At 40.0% G+C, this 17,689-nt stretch overlaps 1 protein-coding gene across 5 annotated transcripts in view; it reads left to right on the top strand.

The window, feature by feature from the left end:
* PELI1 (pellino E3 ubiquitin protein ligase 1) overlaps window positions 1-16,875 on the top strand; it is a 47,967-nt gene extending 31,092 nt beyond the window's left edge. For 4 of the 5 annotated variants that reach the window (XM_071740172.1, XM_071740169.1, XM_071740174.1 and 1 more), the window contains 6 exons: window positions 7,416-7,560; window positions 8,696-8,825; window positions 10,395-10,496; window positions 13,003-13,200; window positions 13,320-13,508; window positions 14,383-16,875. In XM_071740172.1, coding sequence (XP_071596273.1) covers window positions 7,490-7,560; window positions 8,696-8,825; window positions 10,395-10,496; window positions 13,003-13,200; window positions 13,320-13,508; window positions 14,383-14,949 — 1,257 coding nt within the window. In that variant the 5' untranslated portion in view covers window positions 7,416-7,489 and the 3' untranslated portion in view covers window positions 14,950-16,875. Of the gene's footprint in view, window positions 1-3,394; window positions 3,739-7,415; window positions 7,561-8,695; window positions 8,826-10,394; window positions 10,497-13,002; window positions 13,201-13,319; window positions 13,509-14,382 lie in introns of those variants that run through there. The other variant, XM_071740173.1, reaches the window with a different exon arrangement.
* Window positions 16,876-17,689: the final 814 nt, after the last annotated feature.

Below are 17,689 nucleotides of genomic sequence, written 5' to 3'. Positions count from 1 at the left end.
TGAAGTTGCTCAGACCTGCTCAAACTTGCTTCTGAGGCTGAAACAGAACCTGAAGCAGAACAGTGGATGCTAACCTGACTCAAATTGCTGTTTCTCAGATTGGAAAGTTGGCTGCAGCCTTGGTGCAAAGCAGAAGGTTTGCTCTTCTGTGTCAAGTTAATGCCCCTTTGAAAGTGTCTACAAGGCAGCATGGGGTTTTTTTGGTTTTTTTTTTTCTTGTATGTGTGCTGTGACTCTTGCAGAACTTCTCTCCAGAATGAGAACCCTACTAATGGCAGATGTCAGTGGTAAGAAGATGCTTTCATTCTGTTTATGAGAATAGAAAACCCCTATATGGAGATGCTGTAAATGATTTCAGCAGCAGATAGTGTTTTGTGTTGTTTTATGCCTGGTGTCCTGTGCAGGACAGACTGCTTGGTCATTTTGGAACTTGGCCCTTTGTCAGTGTTTTCACTGACATTTTTTTTTTTTTCGGTGTTTTCATATCATAAGACACTCTTGTGTGGATGACTAAGCTTATTCAGAGGTTATAAAGGAGCAGGTGAACAGTGTAGACTAAGGAAAGAATAAGCCATACAAAAGCAAAAGTCTGGACTCATTTTCCATACTCTCAAGGCTTGCTTTTTTCTTTTTTTTTTTTTTTTCTGGTGCTGAAAAGCTTCCTTTTCTAGAAAGGAGAAAATTATCCTTCCTTAGAAAGGTAAAATAGGGCTACTGATCTGAGGTGACAATGCAATTTAAATACATAACAGCTGCACTGCTGTACCTTCCCTGTGCATCTCTTGTGAAGGATGCAAGCTGTAGACAGAATCTGACTAATCTTAAAAGTGGAATAGAAAACCTGGTAAACATCAAGTTCAAGGTATGTGTGTGAAGGAAATGTGAACTTGTTTTTTAAACCGGAAACTGGGAGAAGTGTGAGAATGGTGGCTGATAAACACATGCTTGTCTCTGTATTCTCTTACCCAGGTGTAAAAACTATACCTATAGTATATAGTAAAAACTATTCCTAAAAGTGTCCCAAAAGCTTGCTGGGGAAAAAAGCCAAAACCAACAAAATAGTTAAGAGTAATTCTTTGGTAGTGATTTAACCATTATGTTAGAAGAAAGTGATTTTTCAGTCTTTGTCTCAGTTTTCAGAAACATAGAGATGCAAGGAGCTGATTCCTTTTTGCTTGCATCAGTGTAGATCTGCAGTAATTGGTTGTGAAATCTGGCAGCCTGGAGTTGATGGGGACTCATCATCAAACAAGAAGGCAGTCTGCTGGGAATTACTTTGGGTTTTTTTATTTCTCTCATTATTTATTGCCTCTTCCCGCTTCCATGCTTGCAAATATCTTCATTTTAAGAGACTGCTATTCTGCATGGATCCTTTGTGCTTCACAGTGACTCTAGCTGTGATATTCTGGTGCTTTTAATCTGGAAGTAAAGACTACTTTTGAATGGATGACAAGTAACCATAGAAGAGAATATGCAGCTCTGAATTACTGTACGTGCATTCAGAGAATTTTGCTTTCTGATCTTGCAGCTCTGCATGATTGCCTGGTGGAAACTGGAGTGCTAAAGAGCTTAAATGTGTAAATGGATGTTGGCAAACTTGGGTCCTACTTGTGTTTTGTCAGATAGCTGCACTATTCAAAGTTAATTCTTTCCTTAAAGGGCCATATGGAGTTTTAAATCCAAATAAAGCTATAGACAGTAATATGGAAGTCTCAGGAGGATGAGGATAAAAATTTAATTGTCAAAGGAGTTGCTCATAATTGACATCTAACTGATGAAAAGTGCACCTAAGGTGTGTATTTTGGTTGATAAAAACATTTTATTCTTAAAATTAATTGTATTTGTGGAATAAATTATGTTGGGAGATTGTCTTGTCCAGTCCCCCTACTCACAGAAAGACCTCCTGAAGTCTGAATATTTCCAAGGGTTGAGATCCCTCAGTTTCTCTGAGTTTATTTTTTTTCCCCTTAAAAGCTGATCAAGATTTTGTGTGTTGCAGCTTGTTTATTTTCTCTTGTCTTGTCACTGCATACTTGTCAGAAGGGCTGGATCATATTTTGTCCATATTACCCTTGATTTAACACAGAATTGCCAAGGGAAGAGCTGGATATGAGAGTTGCAAAGATAGTAAATGGAAAACTGCTGATAGCAAATTGTGTAAAAATAAAAGCATCAGTAGATAAGCTGTCTCTTTCTAAAAGCTTTATTTCTAGAAGAAAAACCCCAACAAATCCAAACTGTAGAATATGTAGATATAGAACATTTAAAAGGCAATATTATACAAATGGAGGGAAATCCAATTTTTGCATGTGAATCAGCATGTTTTAATATACTCATTGACAGAGGACTTCTTTTTATACTGTGAAAGTGGGGGTTTTATGCAGTAGTTTAGAAAAGGGCTAGTCTGGCACTAGCTAGAGTTGCTAGCAGCCTATAATGCTGGCTCTGTGTTTAGAAAATGATGGTAATTTATTACAAAGAGACTTTTATTCTAGTATTTTTAGCTTGCAGCCGAGTGTTTAATGAATTTCTGCTTGGGCTCATTGAATTTATGTTCTCCCTTCCCCCTGCCCTGTTTTAACCATTAAGATACTGCTATTCTTGCTGTGATTCCAAAAGATGTACTTATGCTCTACTAAATAGAAAGCTTATTCACAAGGTGCTGCAGAAAAGATCTGAGGACTTGTTGTAGAAGCCACCAAAGTCTAGTTGTGTGTGAGTTTTATGGTCAGAAAAGGCAGCTGGATGACTGAGGATGTCAAATATGTACAATAATACAATTTTACAATTACGTAAAATAATACAGCTTTTCCTTTGGCTTGAATGTAATCAGAGATGTGTGGCTTGCTTTCTGTCATAGCAGTTTTTGCCTTCTGTTATTCAAGTGAATATTGAACACAAAAGCTTGTAAGAAACTCCATTTCCATTCTTAAAACTTAAAGTTATTTAAGATACACTTTTAGTTTAGTTTAGATGTCATCTCTTTCCATACATTCCAAACAGTTCCACGTGACAGTATTGTGCAAGTTACCTTCCATTAGCTTTCTCCTGGCTTCAGAGGAATGAGTGTTATTTGTTCGTGAATTCTTTCTGATCAGTTTCTTATTTTTGAGACAAAAAGGTGCTAACTGGCTGGTACCCATAATTTTTTTGTGCTAACTGCAAATAGTTGTCTGTACCTCTTATGCAATCAAGTATTGCATTTCTGAAACTGTTTCTCTGTGTGCAAATTGAATTATTCACAAAATCTGCTGTGTTAGGTTCCACAGTATAGGACTGTGCCCGTGTAGGGTTTTCAGGCTTTGGTTTCTTCTCTATATCAGAAGCAGAGATCTTGAGGTGAAAATTTGCTGCTGTCAGTGCTATGATTTTGGAAGAATGTAGGATAGAGTGGGATTTTACAATTAATAACTTGTTACCCCATCAGTGTGGAAGGGTCTTGGAAGAGTTTTGGAACAGTCAGTTGTTCAGATCCTGCTTCAGTGAAGCCTTCTCCATCCGTGGCCAGAGATGCTGCTGTGGCTGTAAAAAAGGTTGTGATTAAGCAGTCAGTTGCTGAGTTCTGTACTGGCATTACAAGGCCAAGTCACCTTTTTAAACTTAATTAGCCTTTCCTAACACTTTTAATAAGTCTCTTTAAGTATTCTAGAAATAAAAACTGGACAGGTTATTCTACAAGAGAGGGCTTATTATACAAGCTGGTGGATCTTTCCCCTCTGCTCAGGAGCATTTCCTCCTGTAAATTCTTAAAATTCTTTATCCAGCTTTAAATGATCTGTAAACCTGCTCTGTTTCAGGAGTGAAAATGATATCTCATGGCCTGTAAGACTGCTCTTCATTGGGAGAGCACTCAAGTCCTATTTGCAGACATCAAAGCTCACTCTGACTAGTCTTTAGGACCTCATTGGAAGAATATAATTAATCTTTGTTATCTCTGGGAACAAAATGAGGCTTCCTGTTGGTTGCAGTGTATCAGGCAGATTATACAGGGTGAGAAGTAGCATGCAAGTAGCAGTGTTGAGGGTTTTTTAGGGACTCTGAATTTTGTATGTGCTTGAGTTGAAGTTACTGGGTATCGGTAGCTATGAAAGTGATGTAAGCAGCTCATAAAGGTTCTGAGACATATTTTAAAAGTTAAGTTCAAACGTTCAACCCATGCCTTCAAAAATGCAGGAACAAGCTGTTTTACTTAATGATAGCTCTAGATTACCAACTCTTGAACCTTCCTTACGTCAAATAGGAAGTGGGTTTCCATCGTATGTGCAGGTCCTAAAATAAATTTCTGGATTTCTTCAAATATGAAACAAAAATATATTAAAGGGGAGCTAAGTATTAAATATTGGATGCTTTCCCTTGTAGTGCATATGATGTTCAAGTTAACCTCTTGTATTGCAGAAGTTTGTCACTTGCAACTGCTGGCCCCTTTTATGATTTCTGCTCAGTTATTTCCTAAGAGGAGGTTGCTGGACACCTCTTCAGAGTCTCCTCTAACTGTTCATGTGTAGTTACTTTTAATGAGACTCAGAAGCTGACTCTTTAATTGGGACATGCATTTTTTTTAGCTTTCCATGAAATTTGTTCACTTGAGTAAACAGAAGAGAAGTTATGCCAAACCTTTTCTTGTATTAGTGACAAAAGTTTGTTATTTTTCATGCTGACATTCCCACTTTCTCTAAGTGAATGTATTAGCTCCTTTTTCAAACACCATACTCTTGAGTGGATGCTATTTTTTTATGTTACCATGGTATTTACTACTCCTATGCTATTTCCTAATGGGTAAGGCTATAAATTTCATAGCAATATTTCTTCTGAAGTTTTTAATGCGGAATCAAAGGACAGTCAGTATGTATTCTAGCAAATAAATGTGAGTTGTTGCATGTGAAATGCAATGGCCAAGGTATGTGGAGAAGACTGAAATGCAGGGAGGAGATTGCTGAGGAGATCAATACTCAAGTAGAAAATGGGTAATCATTTGGGGGGGAGATTAAAACATTAGGAGCTGGTTTTGGAAGACAATGTATAAGAAACAATAATGCAAGAAGATTTTCAAATAAACCAAGAAATGTTAAAGTGGTTAGTAATACTTCATGGTAATTATGTATGTATGGATGTATATCTACATACAGATAAATATTTAATATTTATACTCAAGTGAAAACATTTCAGGAAGGCTCCTCTGTGGGTAGAGAAGCAAGCACTGTTAGGCACTAAGAGCTAGATAGGTCTGGTTACAGTTAACCACCCCGGCAGTGTCTTCAGAAGAGCTTCAGAGGATTGCTGATGGGATGGTCCAAGGAGGGTTGTGGTGCCAGGAGGCAAGACCCCATATGTGGCCACAGCAAACATGGAAACTGTGAGCACAATAATGTTGTGGGCTCCATTTATCAAATGGGGCAACATCCACTTTGGTGTCTTGTGGCTAGTGGCATGATAGGAGTTTAAGGTCACATTTGCATGTAAGTTTGCTTTATAATCTTCATTTTAGAATTTTAAAGGCAAAACCTTAGGCCCTACTTGCAACAAGCAGTGAGTACCCTCGCCATCCCACTGCTAGACATGGGTCAGCAATCTAGAAATGCTTCTGAACAGACTGTACTGCTCTGCTCTCTCCTGTGCTGCTGTTGTTCTGCCCCTGTACTCAGTGCTTGTGAGGCCACACCTTGAGTACTGTGTCCATTTCTGGGCCCCTCAGTTCAGGAAGGATATCGAGGTCCTGGAGCAGGTCCAAAGGAGGGCAACCAGGCTGGTGAAGGGACTCCAGCACAGATCCTATGAAGAGAGGCTGAGGGAGCTGGGGCTGTTCAGCCTGGAGAAGAGGAGGCTCAGGGGAGACCTCATCACTCTCTACAACTCCCTGAAAGGAGGGTGTAGCCAGGGGGGGGTTGGTCTCTTTTCCCAGGCAACTCTCAGCAAGACAAGAGGGCACGGTCTCAAGTTGTGCCGGGGGAGGTTTAGGTTGGATATTAGGAAGAATTTCTTTACTGAGAGAGTGATCAAGCATTGGAATGGGCTGCCCCAGGAAGTGGTGGATTCTCCATCCCTGGAGATATTTAAAAAGAGACTGGATGTGGCACTCAGTGCCATGGTCTGGTAACTGCAGCGGTAGTGGATCAAGGGTTGGACTTGATGATCTCTGAGGTCCCTTCCAACCCAGCCAATTCTATGAAAACCACAAGGAGTTCTACACTCCCTGTTTATAGTCACCACTGGAACTGAAGTACACGAGAATTTCTAGTTAGCCTTCATTGGAGGCTTAACCATGGCACACAGTGCTTTTTTGAGAAGAGATGTTGAAGGCCAATCAGGAGCAGAGAAGACTGGGAGAGGGTAGAGATGAGGTCAGTAAAAGAATCGTTGCATTATCTTCTGAATAAATGTGAGCAGGATGCCAAGCACCACCACATTCTTTTCTTTGTTAGGACATAAGGTGAGGGTAGATTAAATCCTCACATTGATGTCTTCTGCTAATATCTACAGTCTAGATAAATAGAAGGTTAAAGAAAATTAAGACCAAGCATTGCAGTAATAATCAAAGTAGGTGACAGGAAACAAGAAATACTATGTGGGCCAAAAATGTGTATTTGAAAAGACAGTGTTAACCACCAGTACTAAAAAAAACTTTATCTTTTTGAGTTGGTATGAAAACTTGCTTGGAAGAACCAAGGGAATGTTCTTTTTCCTGTTAAAGGAGGTGTCAAATAGTCTTGCATCAGCTTTAATATTCATTGAGCAAGTGCTTTGTTGAGTGGGCTTGCTCTATAGAAAGTTCAGGGGAAGGTTGGGTAGGTCAGAAGTGTCAGGAAATGTTACTGATTATAAGCTGTAAAAAATAATAGTGTGAACTATTCCTCAGAACTGTTTGTATGACTTCTGATGCTTGTTAAACGTGCAATCACTCTGCATACTTCAAACCTGGATGGTAGACTCAGTATCAAATTGTCATACAACTTCTATCTGCAAATCCAGAAAATTCTTGGGAGGATATTAGTCAGATACTTTCCATGAAAATTTCTCCTTCTCTGGCTAGTGGACTGGTCTTGATTTGTTTGTGGCTTCTTATTTATTTTTTTAATTATTATTTTTTCTTTAATTTTAATCCCTATATGGCCCTACTTCTTGATAGTTGAACAAAGCATACTAAATGAAGCTCTCTAACTTATGCTAAAAAGTAGCATGAAGGGAAAAAGCTGCGGATGTTTTATCAAGGCAATACTGTGTGGTTTTGTGGCAGTTCTTGCAGGCCATTCACCTTTAACTGATATAGCTTTTTGTGTATGTTCTTAAAATTATTTCAGGCAAACCCAAAATACAGAAATCAAAAAATATACCTACTGTGTCATGCCAGTGTGAAGGTTTGTGTAGTTGCTGGATTTGAGTCTTTACTTTCACATTTACTTATATCTTTGTTTTTACAGGAAATAATGAAAAAAGCGTGCCACAACTCTTGATCAGAGACCTGAAATTTGAGAAGAATTCATTAGCTAAGCTCATGTTTTCTCCTGATCAAGAAAATCATCCATCAAAAGCACCAGTAAAATATGGTGAATTGATTGTATTAGGGTAAGTGTTTCTGACTTGGAAGTGAGAATAAGGGTAGGATTTCTTAAAGTGGACTTAAAGCAGATCAAATGCTGGTTGTTGTGAGAGATGGTCTCACAACCTCTCACTTGAACTGCTTTTGCTGTGTATCTAGCAAACATGCAACTGAATAGCAAGTTGATCAGTTTTTCTTTGGTTGTTGATCTTGTGTAAGGAAGGAGGGGGCTGTGTTACATATAATGTGATATATTGGAAAATGGCACTGCAGTATGCACACTTTTGTGGCAGTGGGAGCATTGGGGTGGAGCTCTAAACAGTTGAGTTAGATGTAAGCCTATTTTAGACCCGTGTTCTTCCCAGGTAAGCATTTTATGACAAAGGCAGCCAATTTGGGAATGCTTTCCAAGTTGATTCCAGCTTGTACCAAGATAGATGACTAATGTGATAATATGGAAGGAGACATTCCCTAAGATTTCAAGTAAAATGAAAAAAAGTTTTGTAAGAACATGGTCACTGATGCTATAATATCCAAGTGCAAACAGAAGATTTTAATAAAGTAAGTTTGCTGGCTGGATTTTCATTTTGACGTGTTCAAAGTAGGGGTCTGAGGCTTTTCTAATGAATTAAATTGGAGTGTCAGAGGACAGTGTATCTCTTTCCTATGGGTTTTTATTTCAACCAAAATTCTCTAAAATACTAGCTGTCCACCAGGGTTGATAAGTATTTAGAATCTTTCATTTACAGTGTGAACACATCATTTAGAGATAAAGCAACAGATGGGCATATAAACCCACTTGGGGACTCAATGATCTTTTGAGGTCCTTTCCAACCCCTAACATCCTGTGATTCTGGAACTTGTGTTTGGGACCCAAGTCTCTTTTGCTTGTGGATAGTAGCTTTGAAATTAATCTGAATAATGTTCCTTGCTCTACAGTCTTTGAGTGTATACGCTGTAATTCTGTGGGCATATTTCAGTATTGTGTTTATCAATTCTTAGATTTGAATAGATGTGATTAATCTGAAATCTGTAGCTATTATTACTGTGGTAATTAAGAAGACCTTGTGCTTTGAATGGAATTCTTGTAGGCCTGGATCTCGTGAGAAACTAAGTAATACAGGAAGATGGACTTTGTTCTTTTTCTGTGCTTTTTGGTAGGTACAATGGGTCTCTCCCAAATGGAGATAGAGGAAGAAGAAAAAGTAGGTTTGCATTATTTAAAAGGCCCAAGGCAAATGGGGTGAAACCTAGCACTGTGCATATTGCCTGTACCCCTCAAGCAGCAAAGGTAAGTTCAGTTCTTTTAGTTAAGTCTTATTTCTCCTGGTGCTGTCTAAAGAGTTCAGTGAAGTCAGTGCTGAGATGAAATGATGTCAAAAGCATGAAGTCCTGGCTGCAAAAAGAATGGCTCATGTTTATCCAAGGTTTCTTGGTACCTGTCAGGGTTAGCAAGAAACCATTCATCAAAACAAATCTGGTGCCCAGTCCTTGCCTTGTCCAGAAAGAAAAATGTTTATTTTTTTAAACATGAAAGTTCAGGGCACAGGTTAGTCATGTAAAACACTTCACATTTTGTTTTCCTTTAAACTTGCTACAAACATCTGTTCTAGCCTTCCTGTTTTTGCTTTCATTCATGCTTTAAGGCTAACTTTGCTTTACATAAAACTGACTTTTAAATGATGCTTTCCCAAAGCTCTCTGTCCAGTGGGTGGGTGCTTCCCAGGGGCAAGGACAGGTGGGTTTTGCAGGGCAAATTTTATACTGCTTGTAATCAACTTAGGAGTTCCTATTAAGATGCAGTAAAGGAAAAGCTTAGGTCCTGAAGTTAAGTTGTATTTCTTGTCAAAACTAATATAGCTAAGGTATTACCATGAGATACTTGAGTATTGTGCTGATTCCTGAGCATGTGTAATTATGTTTCACAAAAACCAGAGCATTTCTACTAAAAACAGTGGAATTTGAGAATGCAAAGTGTTGTTTTAGAAATCTTCAGTGCTGAGATCAGATTCTTGAGCAAACACAGTGGTGTTAAGTTTTTGACTCCCTAAATACCTTAGCACCTAAGAATATTGATTCCTGAACTCAGGGACTGGCATAAAATATTCTGAAATCAAAAACATTCTGCTAACCAAAGATATTGTAACAGAACTACATCTATAGGTGATCTGTGAAGAGAACATTTATTTTTGCTAATTCTTTATGGCATTCAAGTAACCTCTATTTAGAAACACTTTTCTAAAGGTGTTTTCAGTTGCTGGTAGGTAGTAGCAAGAATGAAAATCTAAACTAACAAACTGAAATCTAGATTACTTTGCTACAACTTCTGCAACCTGTGCTCAGTTTCTCCATTTTACCCTGTTTACCACCACTACTTTTTGCAGGTTTTTGTCTGTGAATCTCATTAATCATCACTGATTTGTAGTATGAACTCAAGTCCTGTTTTTAGAGTGAAGTCCCTAAGTTCTTGTCATCACTTTGCTAGTGGCAAAGTTCAGGCTGAGAAGGGCATGATGGTGTTAAATTGAGTTTTAGCCTTTGCACTCAGTTGTTTTGTTCTTTTTGTGTCAAGGCCAGCATTGCTTTACCATGAAGTATGACTAATAATATGTCTTAGTTAGGTGTATTTTGTTGCAGTATGTGGTAAAGAGACCAGTCTGGTCTGTTTCTGAATCAGTCCTGCAACCTTTTTAATAGCCAGAACTGTTTTTTGTAAAGTTTAACTACAGGTATGTCACTAACAACCATCTGCCTTAGTGTGTTTATGGAGAAGAACAGGAGCCTGGTTATATATATTGTCTGCTTCTGTAGTCAGTAGAGACATTGTTCACTGGTTCAATAATTGGCATTTTTTCCATAGGCAATAAGCAATAAGGACCAACACAGCATATCTTACACTTTGTCTCGGGCCCAGACAGTAGTAGTTGAATATACACATGACAGCAACACAGATATGTTCCAGGTATGTATAGTAAACATGATTTTATATATACATGGATGTACTCTTGCTTTTGGTGGTTTCTAACAAGACATCTTTCCAAACAACCTTTTTCCCTCAGACCCAGAAGTTTGCATGTGACCCTTCCTACACCTCACTATTCAGAGTTGTTTAATTCTGCTCATTCCCAAGGCCATGATATGAACAAGGCTGTATGTCTGTGCATCTTTTTTAGGCTTGGTCAGAGGTGAAAGGGCTTTTTTGGTGACTAATAGACAGGATCATGATTGTGCCTTTGATTGCTGGTCTACAAGTCACATAACCTGTCTCCTGATCACTCCTTGCTAAAATAAGAATCAAGTACACTGTTTTCTTTAAGCACTTGGAACTTTGCTTCTAGAATTTACAGAGGGATTTAGGATCAGCCAGTTGGAGACATGGTACAAGAAATACAGTGTGAAAATACAGAAAAGCTGTTGATACAGCTAATATGAAAAATATACCTAACTGCTATAAGCAAACCCAGAAATAAGTCTAAAGCAATGAAAAATGTGGAGATGTGCTTCACATTTCAGAGAAACCTTGTTGCAGTTCCTGTGTGCATCTGAAGGAACCACAAACACATATGCAGCTCCAGTGTGCACTCATATCTTGCAATTGTTTCCTGTTTTTCTTAAAAGGAAAGGTTTTGTTTCAGTTTTTGGTTTGGGGTTTGTTTGGTTTTTTGTTGATTTTTTTTTTGTTTGGGTTTTTTTTTTTTTTTTTTTTTGTGTGTTTTTGGTTTTTGGTTTTTTCCTTTGTTTCTTCTGATTCCTGGATTGATCTGGCATTGATTTTCGTTGCTGTAGTTGGTTTTGTTGTTGCTAATTTCTGGCCAGGAGTTTTGCTGTCACAGCATTTAGCTGTGACGCCAGTGCAGGACCTAAGGGAGGTGGGAGGTGTTGGTTAAGTGGTGGAGAAAGCTGCTGTGCAACTTGCAAATACCTACAAGAGAGCAAAAGGGCTGTAATGAACTAACTGCAGCATAAGCTATTGTTTGTGTAAGCCTTCTCTCTTCAGGCATGCTGTGGCCTGCATGCTGCTCTCAAATTGCCAGTGGCAATCCCTGTGTCCTGATGAGTTATCTTGCCTAAGAGGCAATAGAAAAAATACACTCTGACAAAGCAGTTTCAGTCTCATGCAAGCTCTCCGTCCAGCTGTCACCAAAATGCACCTCAGGCTTTTTTGGGTATCCTGCCCAGCAGTTAATCAGTCTTAAGCTAACCAGCTATTTCAGAAGAGGTTGTTGAGAGCCCTGGAAGTGAGTTTAAGGAAGTAATGTGTGAGCAGGCTTTAAACCTGGCTGTGTGGATAGAATCATAGAATTGGCTGGGTTGGAAGGGACCTCAGAGATCATCAAGTCCAACCCTTGATCCACTACTGCTGCAGTTACCAGACCATGGCACTGAGTGCCACATCCAGTCTCCCCTGGCACAACTTGAGACCGTGCCCTCTTGTCTTGCTGAGAGTTGCCTGGGAAAAGAGACCAACCCCCCCCCTGGCTACACCCTCCTTTCAGGGAGTTGTAGAGAGTGATGAGGTCTCCTCTGGGCCTCCTCTTCTCCAGGCTGAACAGCCCCAGCTCCCTCAGCCTCTCCTCATAGGATCTGTGCTCGAGTCCCTTCACCAGCCTAGTTGCCTTCCTTTGGACCTGCTCCAGGACCTCGATATCCTTCCTAAACTGAGGGGCCCAGAATATTTGTGAATATTCTGGATATTCAGGATATTTGTGAAAGGAATACTACAACTTCATGCTTTATAACCAAAAGGCTTGACTGGAAAAGCTGTGAAACCCATGCAGTTTGATCAAACCCAGTAGAGTTGTGTGGGACTGCAAAACTCTTTCTCCCATGCAACCAGAAAAGGCAGTGCAGCTACTAGAAAAATCTGGTTGCAGTCAGGCATTGCATTCTTGTTGCGTTTTGTGCATGTTAATGAAAACACTCCCTGCCACAAAGCTGGTCTTTCCTGACAGATTTGCTGCCTCTCAGTGCCTCACTGGAGCTGGAGAGTCAGCTCACATAATCTAATTTTCCGATGTCTACATCTCCACCTAGTCTGGCATTGTTCAGAATATTCTGGGCATGCAGAGTGGTGGAATGTCTCTCTTCTTCCAGCTAACTGCTGTTTCCTGGCTCTTATGCCACTGCTGCAGCTGGTCCAGCTGACCCAAGTGTAACCTTTCTGATGAGAGAGCCTTCAATGGGAAATCATCTCAGAATTGACTTAATTACATCATTTTACTTCCCCTTCCTCCAGTTGGCTGTACTCAGCCTTCAGAATAACTTGGATCACATGGAGCTGGAATAATTCATCAATTCAGATTAGACTTTAGAAACCTAAATTTAGATTGGTGGAGAGAAATATTTCAGACTGGAATGTCATGATCTTGATCACTTTCAAATGTTTTGAGTTTGAATATTCATAGACCCAAAGGCAGACTTCTAAACAGGTTTTTTGTTTTGTTTTGTTTTTTTAAATCCCTTTCCAGATTGGTCGGTCAACGGAGAGTCCTATAGACTTTGTTGTGACAGACACAGTTCCTGGAAGTCAGAGTAATTCAGACACACAGTCTGTGCAGAGCACTATATCAAGGTTTGCCTGCAGAATCATATGTGAACGTAACCCTCCTTTCACAGCAAGAATATATGCTGCAGGATTTGACTCCTCAAAAAATATCTTTCTTGGGGTAAGGGAGCTCTTTTTTTTTTTTTTCTTTGCCTCTAAGTTCAGTGAAAGCTTATTCTTTAATTAATTCGTAGCTGCCAAATTAGAAGTGTTCACTGATGTAACTTTAATTTCTCTTAGGAGAAAGCTGCAAAGTGGAAGACATCAGACGGGCAAATGGATGGACTCACCACAAATGGAGTTCTTGTTATGCATCCTCGTAATGGATTTACAGAAGACTCCAAGCCTGGGGTGTGGAGAGAGATATCTGTGTGTGGGAATGTATTCAGCCTCCGTGAAACCAGATCAGCTCAGCAGAGGGGAAAAATGGTAAGAGAAGTGACCAATATTTTATGCAGCCCTTTCAGAATGGGTGCAACTTTAAATGGCACAGCTTGGGCTTCAACAGAGGCTGGAATCTGCCTCCGTCAGTGTGGATGTCACCTCTGTCATTAGCTGTGCTGACTTCTGATGTCTCTGTGTTCATACATGAAGGTTTCTTATTCAACCTGAATAACTGATAAAATTTATCAGCAAATTAATAGTTAGCTGTAGATCTAGACAGCTCTCCCAAACAGAGCTGCCAGTCTGCTATGCTCTTCTGCAAACTGTCATAGTCGCACACACATTGTAAAGAGGGCTTTTCCAATTATCTCTCTTGAATTTATGCTTTTAAGGTTTTCCTACTTTTTAATGGAATAATCGGCAATAATTGTAGTTCATACCTGTATACAATTGTAGCACATGCCTGTATACCTGGCTGTCCATTTCCACCTTGATATTCTGAGTTTTCCTTTTGTTTCCAAAGCATTGGTGACATTTCCAGGAGATTATTTGCTTTGGGATCTCTTAGCAAAAAGAAACGCTACATGAACACTTACTTTAAGTGTTTAGCTAGAAAAGCTGACTTTTTTTGTGGGTGAGGGGGGAGCCGTGTACAAAGGTGTGTTTGAGGAAAACAGTACAAAATATGATAGAGGACTAAAGACTTGTCAAGTTTTGGGTTTGGTTGGTTTTGGTTTTTTTAAAAGAGGAGGGATATACTGACACTGTGCTCTCCGTGGGTATCTTGTATAGGACAGCCGGTAGCTACTTGGAATTTTTTGTCTGGATATTCCAGGTGGATTTGTATTAGGAAAGTTCATTACATTACTCTTCGAGGTAACCCTGGGTGACACCTCTCTTCCTCTTTGTCCATCACCAGGTTGAGAATGAAACGAACCAGCTCCAGGATGGCTCTCTCATTGACCTGTGTGGAGCAACGCTGCTGTGGCGCACTGCGGAAGGGCTTGCGCGCACCCCGACGGTGAAGCACCTGGAGGCACTGAGGCAGGAAATCAACGCAGCGAGGCCCCAGTGTCCCGTGGGGTTTAACACCTTGGCGTTCCCCAGCATGAAGAGGAAAGATGTTGTAGATGAAAAGCAGCCGTGGGTGTACCTGAACTGTGGCCACGTCCACGGCTATCACAACTGGGGAAACAAGGAGGAGAGAGACGGCAAGGATCGGGAGTGTCCCATGTGCCGCTCTGTCGGCCCCTACGTGCCTCTGTGGCTTGGGTGTGAAGCGGGATTTTATGTGGATGCAGGACCTCCAACTCATGCATTCAGCCCTTGTGGACACGTGTGCTCAGAAAAGACAACTGCATATTGGTCCCAAATCCCTCTCCCTCACGGTACTCACACTTTTCACGCAGCCTGTCCCTTCTGTGCGCATCAGCTGGCTGGTGAGCAGGGTTACATCAGACTCATTTTCCAAGGACCTCTTGACTAACACATGGGTTACTGAGGACTGCAGTAAACTGATAAGCTAAGCGATTCTCATTTTTAAACCAACTGTTTTTCGTATTCTCTGGGCTTTGCTGGTTTGCATTAAGATGAAGAATTTTTTGTTGTTGTTGTTTTTGTTGTTGGTTTTTTTTTTTGTTACAACAGCTAAATCCCTCTATAATGAGAAAAGTCTGGAAATGGAAGAAATGGGGAGGAGGGGGAAAACTCCTGGGTTTTTTTGGTTTTTTTTTTTTAGTCAATAACTACTACTGAAGGGGTGAAGGAAGTGTTGTAGAGTGAACTTCAATGCTTTCCATTTAATGGTTTTGAATCACATGCCCACAGTGTTTGAAAGCTGTTTCATTCTTTTTGTATATGGAGGGTAAATAGTTCAAAGAACATTAGTTTACAGCTTGGATGCAAACGTTGTAAAATATAACATGTATATTAACTCTTTTCTATTTATCTTTATTATTGAAAATACATAGAATGTGTAGAGAGTAGCATGGTCGTAGTGTGTTGCATCCAGCAATTGGATGTGTAGAGTAGCTCTGGATGGAGAAGGACGTGAGATGGAAACGGTAGAAAAATCTTTTTTAATCTAAAATAGGGAGTTCTTAGAGTAGTTAAAAGGCTTTTTAAACAAAGCTAATGCAAATTATGGTGGCATAAAGGTGTTGCTTTAACCATGTTGAAAGGTAGCTAAGAAGGACTTCTTAAAATGTCTTTTTGGTAGGACTGTACTTAAGGTCTGGTTATGAGGAGAATATTTACCAGACTTTGAATATGCAACTTAGTCTAGATTAAGGATTTTTTCTCCCTTCATGCTAACACTTCTCTTTATTTAGCGTTAGTGACATTTGTGAGGGTTTTTCCAATGTTAAACATGAACAAAACTGAAAGATGAGGCTGGTTTTGCTCCTTGCTGTTCAGGGCAGGGGGTGAGGGGAGGGGCAGATGCACCCAATCAGCCACAGTCCCAGCATGTGCTGGGCTTGTCAGTCGGATGCTCTGCCTTTTGTCTGGTGTGTGGGAGCCACGGGCTCCACGTGCTTGCCTTGATCCTGCTGCAAGGTGCAAATACTCATCTAGGCCCCACACAGAACAAAGCTGTACCCTGGTACCCAGGGGATGTGTGCCTGTGCCCTGGCATCCTTGTGCAACTTGGCACAATTGGCAATCTGTTAGGGGAGAGCTTGAGTGGGGACTGGACTTGCAAATCTCGGTGTGGGATGCTTGTGCAAGGTCTCCTCACCATCAGGTGGGCTCTAGTTCATGGTCTCCCTGCTCTCCCCCCTCCCTACCATTCCTTCCCCTTCTGTATCCACCAGAAAAGGCCAGTGCACTACGTCCAGCTTTGCTGCTAACTCAGCGTGCTTCATGGCAAATACACAACCTGACCTTTTTAGGATTAAGTTGAGCTTTTTTGGCCAGCTTCGTACCTTTTTTTTAATTTTTTTTTCCAAAAAATACGTACTGTATAATTGACAGTAGCTATTTTCTGTAGTTTATAGCATAGCTTTAATTTTTCTTTCAAAGCTGTTCTGAAATTTTCTTGGTTTAAAGAGGAGACCTGTGTTGCTTAGATGTCATGAATTATTTGCTTTGTCAATTGTTTCTCCATTTTTAAAAAAAAATTATGTATATTGTTTGGTTCACTCAGGAAATGCATGTGTCAGGAAACCTGTATTATAAGTTCAGTTAGCTGTCATGTACAAGTAACTGCTGTTACTCCCTTTCCATAGAAATATAACTGATTTTGACATTTCCCAGATTATATGCATCAAGTAATGAAGCTTATGCATCAAGAAAACCCTGTATTGTAGTTGTTCTAATCATTTTATTCAAACTATATTATACTGTAGTTTAATTTTTATTTGCAAATTAATTTATTCAAACTACGTGAGTAAACACTTCTCAAAAATAGAAATTCTGGGATTGTTGTGGCTTTGTTTCCAAGAGATGGGAAAGGTGGATGGAGATGACACTTCTGTCATTTAAGGCATCTGTTCTGCACATGTGGATTAAGATCACACAAAAAAAGAAGCAACTGTAAAGAGTTTGCATGTCATCCTGGTCATGGATTTGAATGGCTCCTTTCAGATGTGACCTTTCAATGTGTTTTATATTTAACACATGAACAAAAGCAAGATTTCTGTTTGTAAAATGATCTCTTCCCTGAGTAAGTTACAAATAAGGAAATGTAAGCAAAAGCTTTAGCTAAATGGCTGTGCTCATAAAACATCTGGAGCTCTTAATTCTATCTTCCACAAAATCTGATTGGCACTGCTTGTCTGGTCCTGATCTTAATGACTGGAGATGTGAAAAATCAGAAATGGACACGGTGAAAGCTACAAAGCAGTATGAGTAACATCATTCTGAAAACAGATGATAACTGGATGGTAGCAGACATGGAAAGTGCTCCGTGTTGGAGGCACAGCTGGATGCTGGTGTGGAGCCCATAGTGCAGTGTTGGGCACACGCACATCTGACTTTATAGGGGAAAAGAGAGGTTCATACCCAACACCTGTCATTAAGTCTCTACCCCACTGAAGTTATTAATTGTTTTCATTATACTTCTCCTTCCCTGCCTTCCCCACCAGTTCCAGAAATCCCCAAGAAGCAAACAAAAAAACCCCACCTCAGAAGACAGTAGTAGCAGAACCGGCTGTTCTCTGGTTACCATTATGCTAAGATAATCCTTTGGAGTCTACCCTACGGTCTCTGCATGTTTTATGCTTTCC

Source organism: Heliangelus exortis, chromosome 3, assembly GCF_036169615.1.
Source record: "Heliangelus exortis chromosome 3, bHelExo1.hap1, whole genome shotgun sequence".
Taxonomy (NCBI): domain Eukaryota; kingdom Metazoa; phylum Chordata; class Aves; order Apodiformes; family Trochilidae; genus Heliangelus; species Heliangelus exortis.
The sequence above is the reverse complement of the archived record's forward strand: the minus strand, read 5'-3'. Positions and strand labels throughout refer to the sequence as shown.